The sequence below is a fragment of the Simochromis diagramma genome, unplaced genomic scaffold, assembly GCF_900408965.1.
Source record: "Simochromis diagramma unplaced genomic scaffold, fSimDia1.1 OVJJ01000216.1, whole genome shotgun sequence".
NCBI lineage: Eukaryota > Metazoa > Chordata > Actinopteri > Cichliformes > Cichlidae > Simochromis > Simochromis diagramma.
The window spans coordinates 7,369,770-7,389,622 of NW_024386883.1; the positions used below are offsets into that span (position 1 = coordinate 7,369,770).

Here is a 19,853-nt window from a genome sequence, read left to right on the forward strand (position 1 = left end):
CGCAGAAGCAAAATGTGTTGTAAATGTAATAAGATTTATTAAGAATCTTTATTATTTCATCAGCATAATTCTTCATTAATATGTTTTTTTAATCCATTATTATCATGGTTATCTTAAACAGTGGACAGTTAGATCTAAAAGGCAGCCCAAAGTGTACAGGCGATATATAACTTAAAACTTTCTCCATAGGGAAAAGATGTTTTTTATATTCATATATAATATCAATGTAGCATGAGGTCCAAGATTCTGCCCACGTTATATAGTATTGTACATGGTCCCAGAAATAAAACATTAAAACAAAACTTCTAATCAAAAGAAACTAAACAGAATCTACATGCAAAACAAAACCAAAAAAAGAAACAAGCATTTTTAAATTTTTGAAGATACATACACTCATTTGCCAAAACGTGCATACAATCACAAATTTACAAAACTTTCATACATACATACAAATATTACAAAAACTCAAATATTAGACATTATTAGGTTATAAAGAAAGGATCAACAGCTTTTTTTTGCCCCCCCCCCCCCCCTACATTTCATGTCTCAGTCCAACTCACAAATATGGAAACCTTACATGTTAAAAAAAAAAAAAAAGGAGAATAAAGAAAAAGAAAAAAAACGAGTGTGACAGTAAATCTTTGTCTCTTCCATTCGCTCGATGTGTACGTGTTTTGCCAGAGCTGTCACAGTGTTCAGGAAAACTGAGTAGAGGCACACACAATAGCACCCAAACAGGCTCATACCATAAATCACCTCTGTGTAAAAAAATAACCTGCTAGCTACACGCTCACACACACATCCAATCATGCACAGGGCAAAGGGTAAACACCCCCCTCCCAAAAAAACCTAAACAAAAAACAGAGCCATGCTACAGGTACAATAGGATTAGCTATAGTACAGAATATAAAACATACGGAATACAGTCACATATACATACGTAACACACGGAAACCAGCAGAGGAGGTGAGGAGCAGAGCCACGCAAGACTGATGACATTATACCGAAGAGAAATCTGATGAAAAGGCTGGCGAGAAGGCTGTGAGAATGCGCTCGCACACGAACACACTTTCGGCTTTTTTTTTTTATTTAAATACATTTGATTTTTTTTTTTTTTTTTTAAACAAATTTTCTGGACTGGGGCTGAAGATTTGGTGTTCAGCGTTTGTCGGACATCTCTTCCAAATTTCTCTTGGAATGAAAAGCTGTATTTTTGGCCTTGCATCGCCCTCCAAAACAAGTAGATAAAGTGATAGTTCAATCTATGGAAGGTTGTTTCTGCCACTGGAAGAATGTAAATTGTTTTTAAATTTTTTTATTTCTTCAAAATGTCATCTTGCTGAGCGAAACTTCTGAGAAAGCTGAAATTTTGAAATACTAACCATTTAAAGTTATGTTCTCAGAAGTCTGAACGGCAACATTGTGTTTTTTGTTTTTATTTTAGTGGCATAAACAAGCTTCCATACAGTCATATAATTTTGTTTTGTTCTGTTAAGTTTAAAAAAAAAAAAGCATTTTCACAATTTTTAAAAGCCTCATCGGAAACTTGTGTGCTGTGTGTGCCTGGGTAACGACAGCAGAGGGAGCTGTTGCGTTACACTAAAGAGGCTGGAAACCTGTTTTTCCCACAGTGTGCTGAAGGAACATCACTCATCAAAGGGACAAAAGGAAACCTGCCTGACTGTTTGAGAGCAGGTATGCAGACAATTTTCTGCACACAGTCTCGCTCAGGCCTTTGGTTGGTTTCAAAATGTCTTAGCTAATAAACAATCCTATTAAAACGCACAAACACGAGCTTCGGAGCAGTCCTAGGAGGTTTCCTGAGGGCTCGTTAAGCCGCTTTAAGCCTCAATAACCACCAGTGTGTGCAGACTTGACGGGAGTTGATGCACTCAAATGACCTGTGGGTAACTGGGCAACTTCTCAGGTTTTGAATCTGGCAGTGAAAGATAGCCGAGAGCCTTTAACATCTTTCTTTAAAAAACCCAGCAGAAGGCAAGCTTTTCACTGTGGGTGTAGGTAACCAGATCAAAGCTGACTGCACACTCTTCCTACTTTTAACTATTTTTTTCAACAAATAGCTGGAAAATCCCAGTTGCCAGCTTCTATCCTCAGCTGCTTTTCTGACTCAGCTCCTGCTCGCTTCAAACTTACTGCCCTACTTTTATTTGTGGTTAACATGACACAACTTCTCCACAGGGCCATCAATAACAGACACTACTGTACGCTGACCAAACCGAGCAATCACTGCCCCAATTCTCTGGAGCAAATCGCTGTTTTGGAGTCGCCCTCCAAAATAAAAGCCTTCTGAGGTAGTGGATAAAAAGAAAATGAAAAAATTAACTCCACTGCAGAATTTGCCTTTAAAAAGATGTGCTGTCTCCTTTTTTTGTATTCTGAACTGCAGCGTGTCAGGTTTTTTTTTTTATTGCACTACCATCCTCAAATTCTTTTCCTTAAACTATTTGCAAGATGTTTAAAGAATGACTTCGTCTGCCACGTGTCGAACTTAGATCATGGCAAAAGCGAAAGGGGAAGAACAAAAAACTTTCCTGTCGTGTTCCTGGTAGAAAAAACTAAATAACTGCATCAGTACGTGACAATGTTTTAGCCCTAATTAACTATGTAATGTTATGTGATGTAATTGACTGATAAACGGCCCTGCGTGTGATTTATCTGGATGAGACCACTGAATCCAACTCCAGCTCCACCCTTTAAACACAGGAGTGACGTTACACGTCCCACACGAGCTCAAAGTCCTCTCTCTGCCTCGCTGTAATCATTTCCCCTAAATGACTGAATGACCAGTTAAAGTAAATCCTTGATGCCTGAGTGCAAACTGAGCTTATTGTGTTAGTGCCTCTGGCGGTAAAATAAAGAGAAAAGGAAGGAAGATAAAAAGGTAAAACAGAGTTTCTGTGTTTGCGGGGGAGACAAACGTCACAGTCGCATTTTCACAAACAATGGCCCGACCTGCTGACTCAGCTTTAATGTAATTGTTCACAAACTAACAGAGCTGTGACTGAAATATCTCGGAAGATATTCATCACACAAAGTCCAGAAACAGTTGATGCTCAAATGTTCACGTGTCTGTCAGAGACTCTGCGACTGACAGGAGATGAAAACTCGTTCTCCTGTCTCACATCCATCGCTACAGGTATTATTGTCTGTTTCAGGCCAGTTTGAGCGTGCTGACGGGAAAGGTTGGGACTGTAACCATGGTGACAGGGTTCAGGACAGTAGCCTGTCCAACCAGCTGTGGGTGGGGGGCCAGCACTGCTGTGGGTTTCCCTAGCGATGGGCTTCCCTGGCTCACCACAGTCGCGCTGTTCACCTGGGCGCCGTTAGTGTTAGTTTGAGGATTGGCCTGGACGTGAGGAAGGGTGTGGTGGGCGAAGGTGTGCGCGATGTGGCCCACCATCGTGGGCTGGGACACAGACATGCCCTGGGGGTAGAGAGTCGGGAGGTGGGATGCCAAAGGAGAGCCCAGGTGGGCCACCGGATGGACGGTGATGTGTCCGATGGGCTGGGCAGTTATTGGCTGGTGAGTGGCGGTGGCAGGGGCAGCCGGAGCCGCTGTGATCGGCTGAGGGGTGGAAGAGTTGGGGCCAGGTGATGGAGCGATATGCGTTAGGTGTTTGTGATTGGTGGGAAGGGCATTATTGACAGCCTGGATGACTGAAGCATGGGACACAGTGGCGTGAGCGATGACAGTGGGCTGGACCTGCATGGCTGGGGGCTGGATAGGATGAGGAGGTGGCGGTGGGGGTTGACCCGGGGCTGGAGCAGGGGCAATGGCTTGAGGTGGAGGAGGACCCACGGGGGAGGCGCTGGTGAGGATAGGCAGTGTGGTGTGCTGGATCGCCAGGTGAGGGGTGATGAGCGGCTGAGCTTGTAAAATGGGAGGAGCCAGTTTGGGGAGGGGCGTGGGAGCAGGAGGGGCGGGAACGTCCTCGTCCATGTCCTGCTCATAATTATCTTCTCCTTCTGCAGATTAGAGCAGAAACAGTGATCACGATATGAATGTTTACGTAAAAGTAAAATTCAAACCACATGTAACGACTGCTACATCAAAAAACAAACTTCTCTGATCACCCTTCTCTCCTGCGATTCAGTTTGAAAACAAACTGCTGCAGTCTGTTCCCTTACCTGAGGCCGTGGACGTGGAGGCCTGGTCGTCCTCTGGCTGGATGGTCTGTCTGAGGACTCTGTCGATTTCTATGGCGTCCATGTTCTGGCTGAGCTCGTTCTTCAGCTCGGCCAGCCGCTGCTGCGTTGCGATCTTCTCTCGAGCCAGACGCTCCATCTCGTGCTCGTACTCCTTCTCCTTGCGCTTCAGAGTCTTAAAGGATGACAAAGAGAACAGGTGTAGACTGTTATAAAAATATAATATGTCATCATATCTGCATTTATGATACAAAAAGAGAAAAATGAAAAATGTCTTAACCAATTACCAACAACAGGTGAAGTAAGACCAGGAGGCCTCATCCTGCAACCCAAAGAACCTAAAGGATGCACTGGGTCAGATTTATCTGAGGTACACAGGGGGATGCTACATAGCATCAGGCGGGTGCTTTTAATGTTAAGGCTAACTGGCGAGTAGCGCAGTCTCAAGTGAGGCTATCTAAAAAATCATTTACATCAATATGACGACGAGTAATCCTATGGCCGAGTTTTTTTTTTCAAGAAAAACCTGTCCTTACTTCGTTAGCGCTGACTGATGCTGCCTGGTTTTAAGCAGCTGTTTCAAGTTTGTGCCTTTGAGGGAAGCGTGGGGGGATTTGGCTCTGTGAAACAGTGGAAGTGTGTTAATATGAAACAGACGGGGGACTTTTAATCAACAGCTAACAGCAAAGAAAGGTCAGAGAAAAGGGAAACTCCCTCATTTTGCCTCTTTTAACTAATAACCCATGTGGCTTTTTCAGAATAAACCCAATACTGTTTTAGGTTAGAATTAATTTTAAATACCCACACTGTAAATAAACAGCATTACAACACAACTTTTCTTCTCCCTGTACTTCTAAACAAACATTATCCATGCTATCCCAGATTCATACACCAGCGGGAAGTCACACCTGCAAATTCAAGCATGTCCACACTGCTTTAGTGGCATTTAGTCATTTACCTAAGCTCCTCCCATTTCTTGGATATCACAGCTAGTTTTTTTTTTTTTTTTTGAGGCCAGAGTGAGAGAAAACACCCTCCTGTCTATTATCAACCCCAAATCACTTTGGGGTTGATAACAGTTCCTAATTACTGCTACAGTTCTGTCACTGGATTACTGAAATCTGTTAATAATAAATGCATTAATTTCTAGAGCACCGCCATGCAGCAAGAGTGAGCTGAATGTGTTTGTGGAGGAAAATGAAATGATTATAAACATGGCAGGAAACGCAAGAAGAACGGAAGCTTCATGGAAAGATTTAGGAAGAAAGAGCAGAGCTTTCCCAGCCCCGCCACACCATCGTCGTGACCCAGTTTCTGTGTAGGTCAGCTGACGCATGAACTCCAAACACTATGACAGGCTAAGGACATTAAGGCAGATTACTGGTGAGGAATGACGCATGGGAGGAGGTAGAGGGGAAGGTACGGGCGGGGAATGGGAGGAGAAAAGTAGAATAGTATGTTGTGTGCAGCTGATTAATTCTGGAAACTAAATATCTGGTTGAGATGTTGAATAGCCAGCATGAAAACTTGGAGGGGAAAAAAAAGGCTTGGCAGAAAATGGCTTCCTGTCCTAATGAGGGTGCAAATGATCCTCAGTGATGTATCAGACTGTCTCAGAGCGCCACCTCTTCCAGTATAACTGCTGAACAAATCCAGGAGGTATTAGGCGCTTGCCACTTGCACTTTATTCTGGCACCCACCACGAGGGTTTTAACTTTGAAAACAGAAGGAAAATCACAAAGATTGTAAGACAAATCAAATCTTAAGGTGGGTTTCAAATTACAATACTACAGCTAATCAAATGGCTTGAAATAACAGACTTCTGCTAAGTAAGGTAAATGTATGCAGACCTGTCATGATTATGTGTGCATTCACCCCCCGAGGCCCATTTTGAGCCAGCATAGGCTTGTTTGTGGTGGTCTGATTGCTGGTAATTGTGCCTATGTTATGGAGGACATTGCTGATAAATGTATATCACGGGTGTAATTGTCTTTTTTGTTGTGGCTGTGTTTATCTGACAATTAGCGCAAACACGAAGCGAACCGCCGAAAGGATAATAAACAAAAGGGAACTGAGGTAAGGCTGGAAATACAAGCGAGATTACACAAAATGAGCATATGGGGACACATGATCTTACTGCAGGAAAAGCTGTTTACTCTCTGCAGGCACGTGATGGCCTCACACGCGAACCCACCTTCCCCACAGCCCTCTTTAAACAGTTCACATGGTGCAGGTTAGTAGCACTCAAATCACTTAACAGCTCAACACCGCTCACACCAACGCCCTCCCGTCTTTGTGCGTCCACGCACGCAGTTGTGTGAAGCCTGATCGTGCGAGCAGTTTTAGAGGTCATAAGTGACGAGGAGGCAGTGCTGGAAATTACAGCAAATCAGTTCCAGTGATTTGTCAGCATAGGACCAGGTTACATTTACAAATCACATGTAACCACACAGTTAAACAGCACTGGTGCTTTTGCACTAGAGGTTCTGTGTGTACGCAGTGTAAAATTATTATTAATGATGTTAACATGAACGAGCTGGCATCAATCAAAACATTGATCTGGGCTTCAAAGCAGGCCTTTGGGAGGTACTGGTGAAGTTCATTTGATGTTGAGGTAACGATTTATGAGTTTCCAGCTCCAATTTTGAACTGAAGTCAGTTCAGTGCAACCCTACCGAACCCAACTCAGCAATCCAAGATTGACTGTTAAAGTAAACATTAGCAAAAGAGTTAAACTTATCTGTAACCAATGCTGTGGCTAAATAAACCATATGCAGAGCACTGACCAGTTTGTCTGTGAATGTGCTCCAGTAGTGCTTTTAAGTGCAAAAACAAACAAACAAAAACCAAGCACCGTATCACGAGTGACACAGTAATAGTTTCACTGCACTACAGAGCAAACCAAAACCTGTTTTTCCATGATTTTCAAACTACTACTGGAATGTGAAGTCAGCTACGACATCCAACTTCTAAGGTGAAGGCATAACTACACACATAAGCACAAACGGTCCACAGATAGTACAGACTCGTTGCCTTAACAAACTTCATAGAAGTCTGTGGATTTCTGTGTTTTTCGCCATTTGAGAAGCAAAAGTGGATCGTCATCTTTTTATTGATATTTTAAACCCCACTAACCAAAACATAAATGGTGATTACACAGTGGAAACATTACATGACATAATGTTTTATATGCATGCAGTGTAACCAGGGATTACTGTAAATACTACACGTCATGCTGTAGAGCAGCGGTGAGACCAGTATAAATACTGCATACTCATTATCAGTGTACTTACAACAAACTTGGACGTGCTGACGCTATCCTCTCCATAAATATGCTTCTCTGCTAAGCTACAAGTATGCATCTAGCTAATAAAGTTATTTGAAAAAGGTTACCAGCTCCAGCAGCTCAGAACAATTAGCTGACCATTGTCACATAGCAAGTACTCCACTGGAGAAACTACCTGCTATGTTTGATACCTTCTGTGGTAGCTAAAATGAACCAGGAGAAAGACTACTCAGGCTCAGTTTTGATCCAGAAAACTAAACAAAAGTCCCTCCATGAATCATAACGCTGTTCCCATTTTAACCCGACTTTGTTAACATTTACATTTGGCCAGAAGGGCTTCGCTTGACTGTCTTTAGCTAACTTCGTCACTGCATTTACATTAGTTTTTCTTTTTTTATCTTCACGAGGAGTCTCTGTTGTTCTTTGGAGCCAGTTGTTTATTGACATTAGTCATTAGTGAACTCCTTTAGCTAAAATTAGTATCCAAAGAAACATAAAAGCATTTGATACATAAAAAAAACTCTGAGTAGAGCACATTTAAGGGCAGCTTTCTGTTCTGATAAAAATGCATGTTGTCGTCACAAATTTGAAGCTTGTTTTAACACAGATTTTGGATGGATCAGCATCTCTGGCTGTGCAGTGAGAAACGTTACAGAAGCCAACCAAAGCAGATGCACTTGCAGGCGGTCTTCCCCTGACCCAGCAGCATATCATCTATGTGCAATACGCATAGTAGGTCAGATGCTGATTGAGAAGGAAATTGAATCGGCGTGGAGTTCACCAACATGGAGCTCAAAAGATGCCGGGATGAGTAACAATCAATAGCTGTAGTGGACATTTTTAATGCGCCTGTCTTCTCCACTGCATGCACTAAACTAAAAGACAAACAAAAGCACGAGTAACCCACTTTAATCAAATGCGTCCGTTTTAACAGTATTTTTGACACTTCTGCAAAGTGTTACTACACACATACAACATGTAACCATAGATCTGCGGAGCTCCACGTAGCATTAACGCACTCCAGTGCTGGAGATGTGACACTTAATTGACACAGCAGACTCTTTGAAACACAAGGACTTCCGAAGAACTGCAAGTGTGTCCGAAGTGCGAATGTGCATCCATGAACATCATTTCAAGGTCTTCTCGCATCAACCCAGACACCATTAGTCCTGCACTAAATCACCAAGGAAGCAGCTGCCACCCATAGCTGTTTCCTTGGCAACCCCATTTGTGAGGATTTGGCTGCTTGAGCAGCAGTTTGTAAAAAACATAAGGAGCCCTCTAATTGGGTGAAGCGCAGGGGCAATTACATATAAGGAGTGATGCGACTGGATGTTTGCCAGTCGGGTGCTCTTGGATCCCTCCCAACCCCCCTCCTCCTCCTCATCTTTCTTCCACACTTCCATCCCACACTCCCCTCTCCTCCTCCTCCTCCTCACATCCGCCACTCCCTCAAGACCCTTCCCCCCTTATTCTCCTGTGCTTCATCTATCGCTCTTTTATCCATCCTCATTTCAGAAAGTTCCCTGTAATAAAAAAAAAAGGTGCAAATGACTCAGGTGAGATGAAATTTGCCCTGGACGGTTTTTTCTTAATCATATGCATCTGTAATCTGATATGAGGACAAGGCAGCAGGACTATCCATGTCTTGAAAGCACCCGTGAGTGCTCCATCATCCATAACTGCTGACAGAAAGACCAATATGACCAGAATTTGACTCGTTTAGTCTTGCATCCGGCACACTCCCTCATGCAGACAAACACGGAGGAACGGACTCACTACAGTGCCCCGGCCACCTGCCGCCTGTTGCCATAGTTACCAAGTGCTTTAAAGGCAAGAGACAGCGGGGTGACACAGGACGAGACGGACACAGATGTGGATAAGAAAAGGCTGGGACAAAGAAGAGCTGATATAAGTGCATGCGCCGCTCCATTAGCGTAAACACTGAGCCCATCACTGCCCATCTCCTTCTCTCTGCAATCTAGGGATGCAAAGCTACTGGAGTGGGTGAGCTGTGGTGACATCATCGGCCTTGCGCTAGCCATGTGCTCAGGTCTCACATGGCTCCGCGAGAAGGAGGGGGAAGAGCTTTACAGGTTCACATGGGGAGAGGTGAGAAGAGAAAAGGACGAATGTGCATTAAGGTCCTGATTATGATTGCTGTGCATGGAAACACCATCATCAATCATTTGAGAAACCTGGATGTGCTACCCGGAGTACTAAAACACCATCTCCAGTTTCTGTTTTTGGCTCAGACCATCGAAGCTGAGATGAAATCACGACTCGCCTGCAGGCAGACGATCAGAAAATTGAAAACTGTTACGAGCGTGCACGGAGGGATATGAATAATCAGGCTTTTTATGCTTCATGGAGAAAGAAAGAAAAAAAGAGAAGACTGGGTGTTTGTACGCATCTAAACGCAGTCATTCACCTACAATAAAGCCAGCAAATATTGTAAATCAGAGGAGAGTATGCCACAATGAAACCATCAAAGGAAAACAGAGGAAAAGTGAAGCAATTCATCAGCCTCAACATAGTGTGATAAAGGAAAAGCATCCCTCTAAGATATTACCCAACCAGCTCCGCAGTACAGTGTGGGCTGGGGAAAATTCTGCAAGCAACACTGACATACACTAGCCGTGTGTCTGTTAAGCTAATGATTACTCTGCTTCTCCACAAAACTTCAAATGTCTTGCTGTGTCTGACAAATAGCCCCAAATCCTAAAATATCTCATTTATAATCCTGCAAAACGGATAAAAAGCAGCCGATACTTAATGTTTTTCTGTTTGTGCACACCCCCTCGAATATACTGATATGGCTGAATGATTTTAAAATCACTGAATGTTACACGATCACCTAGAAGGATGGTCTTTCAAATAGTTCTGCAATTAAAATAATAATAAAAAAACAACAACAAAGTTTATGCAACTTCTTCTTCCCATCAGTATAACTACTGCCAGAATATCGAGACAAGTTAAACTGGAGGTGAAAGGTTGCAAACTGTGTGTGTAGTGAGGTTAAACACTGCTGTACAAACAGGGCACACATGAAAGGTTAGACTACAGACATACTGACTCACCTTTCACCCATACTAACAACCCGCTTTTCACTGTATATTACCTCTAAAGCAAGAAACGTGTATCTAATATGTGCTGTTTGTGTTTCCTCAACTGCAGCTTGGCTCTGCCTAACAACCATCATCATCTTAAAGATGGCCTGAAATCCCTCTGCGCTCTGCTCCCTGGAGAGCAGCCCATGAACTTGCAGTCATCTTGTTTTGAATAAATTCCCTCATCTCACGCCCTAATTTAGCTCCTTCCACTGACTTTCCGCTGCGTATTTCATTGGACTCAAAATCTTAAAGCTTACACTGCAATAAAGTAACCCCCTACATAGACAGTAGCTCCAGCCTGACATCTATTTCTGCTAAAAAAAAAAAAGGACAAAAGTCCTCATTCGTCTACTTTTGCAGACTGAAAACTTCCCTCTTGGGGCTATACAGTCGTCCCTTCACCCAAGTACCATCAGCCTCCTGCCTCGATGTGCAACGTTAGATCTTCTAACAAAAAAAAGTTGCCATTTTATTCTTTCATGTTATGTAGTTCCCACAAGATTTGCTGTGATGTGATGCAAGTCCAGGTATGCTGTGGGACTTTGTGACAGCCTTACATTATTACTGCAATATACACGAAAAGTTAAGAGTGAAATGTTGAGAGGTTGTACCAGTAGTTTTTAGTTTAAAGCATAAAAATAAGTTCATTCAGTTGCTGAATGAAGGGAATTAGAAGAAGACACACCAAAGGCCCTGACTGAGAGGAGGAGAGTAATACGAGTGATGTTCTTGTGTAACTAACAAACAGTGCAAATTGGCCACTGCAAATTAGAAAAGACTAACTGTCACTGAACAGTCTGGAGACAGCAACCCGTGTTACTTCAGCTGAACTGGAAAAGGCAAAACCCTGAGCCCAAGAACGCCATCTGTCAGAGAAAGTGCCAGGTGTTAACACTAGGGCTGCCACGATTTTTCGACTAGTCACGATTACGTTGACTATCAAAATCGACGACGACTGATTTAATAGTCGACGCATCATTTGAAGCTTTGTAAGATCACAAAAGACGCAGGAATAAGTAGTAGGATTTAAGAGTGTAATAACAGACTGAAACAGAAGATGGCAGCACTGCATGTACAAGGATGCCAGCTGCCGTTAAACCCCGAAGAAGAAGAAGCAGCTCTGTCCCAGAATTCATAGCGCGGCCCAGCTCAGTTTCCAACAATGGCGGCAGCTACTTAGTTTTAATATTACTCTTATTATTCTTTCTGGGTCACAAAATAAACGTTTAACATATTTTCAGGTGAGAATGTAGCTGTGTAAACTTCAAATATCTGCTCAGTTTATCAAGACACCACATATTTTCAAAAGCGCTCCGACGTTTTCGGAGACGTCTGTTACCCACTAGCTCGATAGCTAGCCGGGGGCAAGCCTCACTAGAGCCCGTGAGAACACCGGACTCCCGGCGTCACCGCCGGCTTTCGCTACTCAAGTTAAACATGTTATATAAGTCACTTAGATAACTTAAAAATGTTATTGTTTGGCTTTTTTTTTTTAGTATTTTATTTGTTCCCGAGTAAATCGGTTTGGCTGAGATTAAAGTTATAGATTTTACACAGCTGAATAAACGTCAAGCAGACAGCTGGTTATCAGAAATGTGAGATGCTCGAGAATATACTCCGGTGTCTTGTTATATTTTAGATAGCAAGGAGTTTATTAAACTTCACCGAAACAATCTGCAAATTTCATTACAATTTAATAAACTATCATCTTGTCTTTATTTTTAGTTAGCACATACCTTAAACACTTAAAGCTGTAAGCTAAGATAGTTATATAAGAGCAGATGCTGCTGGTGCAATAAGCTGTACGTTTTACGTCCAATGGATGCATGATCTGATTAGTCGACTAATCGCAAAAATAATCGGTGTCTAGTCGACTATCAAAATAATCGTTTGTGGCAGCCCTAGTTAACACTGTGCCAAACCAGGCTAAAAAAAGACTTGTAGCTCTTTTCCATTAGTACCTACTTGGGTCAGCTTGGCACAGCTCGACTCGGTTTTTAGGCTTGTGTCCTTTAGCTGGTACCAGGTATTTTTTAGTCCCTACTCGGTTGAGGATCCAAGCAATCTGAGGTAATCCGAAAATATGACATTAACAGACTGCATGTCACTGACTGGCTAGACAGTGGCATCACTCGAGTGACAAGAGCGTCTCCTTCACAAAAAGGAGATGCTCAAAACCTCCATTTTTTTTAAAACCTCGGAGCGACAGAAATGGCTACAGAAAAAAACAACACCATGGCCACTGGGTTTGACAAAAAGCCACACACTGAGCAGCAGTTATATCATCGCCTCGACGTCCTCCTTTGTTGTGGCGTTCCTGTGGCATACAAATGACATCACGGGACTTTCGGCCATGTTGCTATAACGACCCCACGCACATTAGGTGGTACTCAGTTGTAATGGAAACCGATTGAAACAGAGTCGAGTCGAGTCAAGCTGTGTTGAGGCAAGCTGAGAAGGTACTAGTGGAAAAAGGCTAATGGAGGAAAGCATGTTTCTGAGAGAAACTTGGCCTACAGTAGAAGAGTGCTTGAGCTGAACCAAAGTGTCTGCAAAGGTGATTGAGGCAAGAAACATGTTAATAAAGTTGTAACACTGTTACATAAAAAACTGCAGGCATCAATCGAGGTCCAGTTGCCACAAATGAGCTTTAGATGAAGTCCCTTCATCTAACAAGACAATCTAAAGGAGACATCCATGGATAAAGGTGTGCCTTGAACTTTTAGTTTCCCCTCTGATGTGACTTGGAACAAAAACTTTGAAAACCACCAATTTAGTTCAGCCCGTTTCTTTTCTATCCCTACATGACTACAGGGCAGTGTTGGAACAACTGGTTACCACTGTATAGACCAAGGTCTTGGAAACAAAGAAGCCTCCAAGTATTACATTATATTGACTGATTCACAAGCATGTAGCAGACACTGTATCACCGTCACAAGAGACTAACCACACCAATAACACTGGACCTATGACCTATGAGGTCCCCAGAGCTCAACCAGTTAATTGAAGTCCTGACAAAGTAACATGAAGAGCTTGCTGGGGAAAGCTGAAACTGTCCTTACCTGTATGTAACGCAAAGCGCTGCGGAGAACACTGAGGTTGGACGTTTTCTTCTCATCAATGTTCGGAACATTTTTCTTCAGTGTCTCAAAACACTCCTTCAGGTGCGCTCGCCTGAAGAGGCAGAAATGTAAGAGTCGAACTTCATATGGTAGTCTTTGCTCAACTGTGAATATTCACCATTTTTAAGAAGGTCGATTCTTTGCGTGGGATTTTTACCAACAAATTTCAAACCTCCAATTTTGCATTTTTGATGAAGGATTTCATGGATTTATATTAGTTCAGGAACTGCCGTGACCTTTGCCCTCGTTAAATGCTTTCACGAAAAACACCCAGAAAATGTGTGTATGTGGAAGGCAAGTTTTCCTCAATTTCTTTCAACATGAGAGGGGTTACCATCATTTTGACTAACCTGTTCTTCTCCAGTTTATTGTGCACCTCTCTGGTCCCCGCCCTGGAAAGGCAAAATAAATAATCAACCATAAGCCGATCACTCTTTATACCTTATTTAACACACACACAGACAGACACACAAACAAACTCACCCTCCTGGTCTCCTCTTCCCTTCCATTCCCTTCATTTCCTCCATGGTCATCCCGTTAGGCTGTGGCTGAGGTGTGGGTGGGGCCTGATGAGGAACCAGTGCGTGTTGGGAGCCATTAGTGCTGATGGGGGCCGGGTACTTGATCTGAACCTGAAGCTGTGATGCTCCAGGATTTACATCTATCAGCTGCTCACTGGGTTCCACTTTGATCTGAGGGGAGCACAACAGTTGACGAGTCGCCGGCTGAGGTGGAGGGGAGGAAGAGTTCTTGACTGGCGGGGAGCTGTTGAGCGTCGCTGCTGCAGCAGCAATTGGCGTTTTGAGCGGAAGGGGCGGGACTGAAGGCGTCGCGGTGACAACCGGCACCATTGGGATGACGGCAATGGGGAGTTGACGAGTAGGTAGAGACGGGGGCGGTGGGACAGGAAGGTGATGCGGCTGTTGACGGTGAGTTTCATCTCCCCAGGTGACATGATTGGCTCCTACTGGCTGAGATGGTGAAGCCACAAGTTCCACATGCTTTGACTCCGCCTCCCTTCTGATGAGCTCCTTGTCTTCAAGTTGCTCTTCTTCTAAAGGAGGAAAAGAAGTAAGTTAAAGTTAAATAAGGATTAACATCAAACAAGTAAGAAGAACAAGGATGGATGACTATCACTATTGGCTGATAACAGTCTTGTTGACTGTCGTCTACAATTACTGATGTCAGCAACTGAAATGCATCTGTTCTCTGTTCAAAGACAGTGAGATAAAGAGCTGAAAAGACCTTTAGTTACTTGATATAATAAAGATTCTCTGACACAAAAGAAGAGCAAATAACTATAAAAATAAAACAATCAAACAGAATAAAATGCAGCCATCAGTGCTGACTATGAGCCAAGCTTTTATAACATCAGCCCAGGATTTCAGAATCAGCGTGACAACAGTAGTATGTAAGGAGACAAGCAGGAATGTGATGTATATGATAATCTGGCAAGACTGGCCTTTCAGTAGTTAAAACTAGTTTTCACACTGTATTTCTGCACATTTTACTCATTAACAGGCTGCGTCATTGTCCAAACGTAGCACACAACACAAAATAGTCCACATCAGATTGGTTCTCACTACTGGAAATACTTCGTTTGGTTTAGGCGAGGGTGCTGTCTGAATAGAGCATGCAGGAGGCAGGACACACTACGCCCACTCACTCACTGTGGATTGCAACACAATCAGACGTCACACTGACTGTGTAGCAAGGATCTGGCAGGACAAAATCTGTTTAATGTTCACCTATGTCAGACATTTATCATATCTGAAACGCGCTAAGAGACCACATCTGCAGTGGTCTCCTAGCGCACAATGGACCTCTGTGGGGTGGGAGGGGTATGCTCGTTATCACTACTGGTTCACATACAATTAAGATGTTGAGTCTGGGGTGTCTGACAGAAAAGGAGGTATTGCATTTTCCTCTCATTTCTGGCCATTTGAAAAAAGAAATGTATTGAATGCCTGAGTAAATTAACCCCCTGTTACATTTTTATCACAGCCCTGGTGAGTTTCCTTTGATGAAAAGCCAATTTTATTCCCAAAATCTGGAAAAAAGTGATCTGTGCTAAATGCAGAAAGCACTCTTCATAAATTCTGATTTCATTAATCACTTGTAATTTATCAACCAACATATGACCTATGTTCCCTACAGGTCCTCTTAGCAGCTTCACTGCTACGCTACCGATTCTGTCATGATGGATTTCACTTTGTCTGTATCATGCACACCAACACTTCCTGCACACAAACACGTACAAAGAATGATGTCATCAGAGAATGAGACAGTGAGGAGGGGCAAATAACCACATTAACTGTCTCTGAATCTGTTGCCTCACTGGAGAGAACACCCCTCAGTCTGCCCTGTGATTGGACCGGTCCAGCACTGAGAGAGCCTCTCGCCCTGGGCTGCGTCAGGGCGTCTGACCAAGAGTTGAGGACTGTTGTGAAGGAGCCATTCGGCTGGGATAACTAGAGCTGGCAGCGTGACAACATACAAATGAAGCACTGTTGTGCTGCAAACAAAGGCAAAGACATCATTATGCAGAGGCAAAGAAACACACACACATACACACAGTGAGTGATGATATGAGTGAGTAGTTACTGCACACTGTAGCAGGCAGACTAGAAAGTAATGTGGAAAGCCCTCAGTCACCATGGAAACAGCAACATTAGAAGATCCCAGGGATTCCTCAAACCTGCACAACGCCAACACACATCCCAGCCACCTCCAACAAAACAGATACAGCACATGCCAAGATGCCTAGCTGTGCGTTAAGTAACACTTTCGTTTCCTCTCTGCGTGAGAATAAAAACTCCCGATGACGCAACCCGGGCAAAACGCCTGCGTAGTCAATGATACGATCACGACCACAGACATATTTCTAATCACTTCTGGAAGAATATATTCCTTTGAACAATAGGATTTGATAACAACAATGTTGAGAGAGCTCCCACAGAGTTATAATCAAGTTATCTATATACTGAGAAATCATCCTCCGACTCCTTCTGAACAGCACAGGCTGTCCTTCCTTTGATGCAAAAATCACTAAATCAACTGTTGATTATTCAATGTTAAAAAATTAAACTGTAACAAATTTGTAATTTTGAACGTAAAAATATTAAAGCATATTGCATAGTGGTGTCACATGTGAACACAGAAAAAATTGTATTTAAATGTTTGTTTATTTGCATCTTTAGTCACTTTACTCATTATATATATATTAATAGCTCATTTATTTTGTGCATCTCATTGAGCTTTATTTCAGCTAATTTGTTAGAATTCTGGATAAAATAACAGGGATCTCCTAACTTATGGATTTAATAAAGTACCTACTACATATCGCTTTTAATCCAGTGTAAGCTTATTTAGGCTCCAGCCCCTCAACATATCACATAGAAATGAACATGCATAGTCGCAGTTTGAACATTTTCAAGTTTTTAGACAGCTTCTGAAACAAAAAAGCCAAATTTTGCATTAAAAAATTATATATCAATAATATAATAATTAAAACTAAAAACTAAAGTAACAAAATGTTTTTCAGTACAGTATACTCTATATAACATAGAGATGGTGTTTATCATCATGATTGCTTTCACACAGCTGCTATGTGATGACAAAGACTGAAAGTGAAAGAGAGGCTTTTTTTCTAAGTTCACACTGTAAAATCACACTGTAACTCGGAAAATGGAAATCCCTCTGTTACAGGCATAATAATACTAATGCAAAACAGTTTAAAAAGCACTTAATTACATTATTCGTTGTTATTGTTATTATTATATTAATAATAACAGTATTATTATTACGTAAATTATTATAATTTACGTCGCACGCAAACGTAAATTACATAACTTCTGCATTGAGGCTGGGCCGAGGAGAAAGGCGGTGAGCTGCCCTACTTACCCCCCTTTTCTCTCTCTTTGACCCGCCACTGTCAGCAGACTGAATGGGAAGGGCGGGGACGAGGAGGGTGTGTGTGCATGCGCGTAAATTTGTATATTGGGGGGGGGGGATAGGAGGGGGTGTGCACGTGGTAGCTGTGGGCGGGCCCTAGCACGCGGTAGGGTGAAGCACGCCGAGAGGGGGAAGGGGAGCGGGGGGCTGGTTTGCCTGACACGTCATCTGACGGGAGAAACACAAAAAGGCAGCCTCCCCCACCCTCTACACCCCCAACCCCCTTCATCCAGTTCAGTGAGTGATCTTTACGTCGATTGACAACTAATCGGAGGTGCACGAGCCAATATGCATAAGTTCGAGCACTGATATACAAATGAGGGCCGGGGTTAGCGCGCGAGGGCCCGCCCAAGTGAGTGTCATAAGATAGCTGAGCAATGTCAGGGTATTATGTAAAGAGCAGCCTCAGCTCGCCACCGCCCTGCCGGCGCTCGACGGACAAAAACTGGGGCAAACTGATCCAGGGGAAATTTTTCATTGGAAAAATATGAAAAAATAAAATTATAATAAACGGTTTCACTGCCGATTTTACAGATTTCCAAAAGCGCACGGGGGTATTACACAGTTACAGCGCGTGTATGAGCTGAACACACACATTAAGGACTTATATGACAATCACACAATTTATAAATGGACCACGGTTAGTCACACAAAGTCTCCTGTTCCTGCCTCTCACCCACACACACGCGCTCGCGCGCGTACGGTGAGTCACTGGAGTGGTGAAACTATGACTGACACACACACTCCCGAGAGCGCGCAAAGTTGTTCGAAAAAACAACTTTAGTCGTTTCCGCATTAATGCGGGGGAGGCTGTGCAATAAGTAAGCACCTGGGGTTTGGTGGTAGTTTTCTGTGAATCCTTCTTATTTATTTTATTTTTTTTGACAGGAACCCAAACAAACGCCTCATAGGCGGATCGATTACAAATGCAACCCGCTGGTAGTAACGGGTGTCGGTTCCTCAAAAGGGAGTATGGTATTAAACACACACACTGTACACTGCCCTGCACGTTGAGCACGAACCCCCTGGTCTGCTGTTCAACTCACCACGTGTGGTCTGTTGTTGCTGCTGGGCTTGCCATTCCAGATACCTGGCCGCCTCCAGAAGCGTATCGATGCTCATTGCGCGTAAAACCTCACGGCAGGAGACCCGGTAGCCCGGGACGGAAGGAGGAAAAAGACCGAGGGAGGGGGGAGGGAGGTAAGTAGCGTCCCAGTAGTAAGCGTCGTATGCACGGTTCACACCAGCCCTCCCAAACCTTTCGTCCCTTGGGTTTCTCCTGAAAGCACACGGGCGATTTTTAATCCGGCCGAACGGAAAGTAGATCCTCGCATACGTAAAAAATAGGATGGCAACAAGATGGCGATGCGAGCACGGGAATACACACAACAAGGCGAGTCGTGTTCTCGTTAGGACCCGCCCCTCCCGGATTACTGCCCCGCCCTGTTACTATGGCCACCCACAAAATCCGGCGACCGAACCACTCCCCATTCCTCCGCTCTCTAATTTACCAGCTTGTTAGCACCTTCCATTGTTCATTTATTAACATTCCTAATGGCATGAAGTTGAATTACAAGATCCGCGAACAAAGGGGCTCCTCGTGTAGTGGCGTTATCCCCGCGGGATTCGAAAAAGGAAACCCCCGTAGCCGTAAACGTCCCTCCATGTTTTTCTTTCCGCCGCTGGCCCGCAGCGCATGAAGCCCGATCAGGCGCCAGCCAGCCAATCAGCACTCAGAACAACAAGGCATGGTGCTGGTCCACATGGGCACCCGCCCGGCCCGAGCGCAGCTCATTTGCATGGCGAGAGCGTGACTGGCCACCCTTTCGTCTCCGGATCAGAGCTGTCAGTCAAATCACCAGGGGGCGGGACTTATCTGAGGAGAAGCAGCTGACCACAATGTACTGTGATGTACAAAATGTTACTTAATTATTATTAAAAAAAAACATACAAGTAGTTGCAATTATTTTCCCATAAAACCTATTTTACAGTAAATTATATTTCCTTTCTGCCATTTACCTCACTTTTTTTTAAAGTCTCATCCACGCTGTTTCTGTGCCACACACTGGAATAAAGAAAGGGGATGTTCCCTCTCTGTAGCTACATGCTCCTGCCCTTTGGTATAATAGATTCATGGCCATGTCTTTTGTTCTATAATGTATCCTTTAAGGTTCATGCAGTGTGTTTCTCTCAGGGGACCGATTAATAGAG

General features: G+C 43.5%; 1 protein-coding gene across 1 annotated transcript; it reads right to left on the reverse strand.

Moving 5' to 3' along the window:
• Positions 1–15: 15 nt before the first annotated feature.
• Positions 16–19,075, reverse strand: mntb (MAX network transcriptional repressor b). Its single transcript, XM_040032004.1, has 6 exons — positions 18,689–19,075; positions 14,172–14,742; positions 14,039–14,080; positions 13,629–13,740; positions 4,150–4,342; positions 16–3,987 (listed from the first exon to the last, which is right to left on the reverse strand). Exons 1-6 carry the CDS (start codon positions 18,762–18,764, stop codon positions 3,173–3,175), a joined length of 1,809 nt encoding a protein of 602 aa, XP_039887938.1. The 5' UTR covers positions 18,765–19,075; the 3' UTR covers positions 16–3,172.
• Between the last annotated feature and the right edge of the window lie 778 nt (positions 19,076–19,853).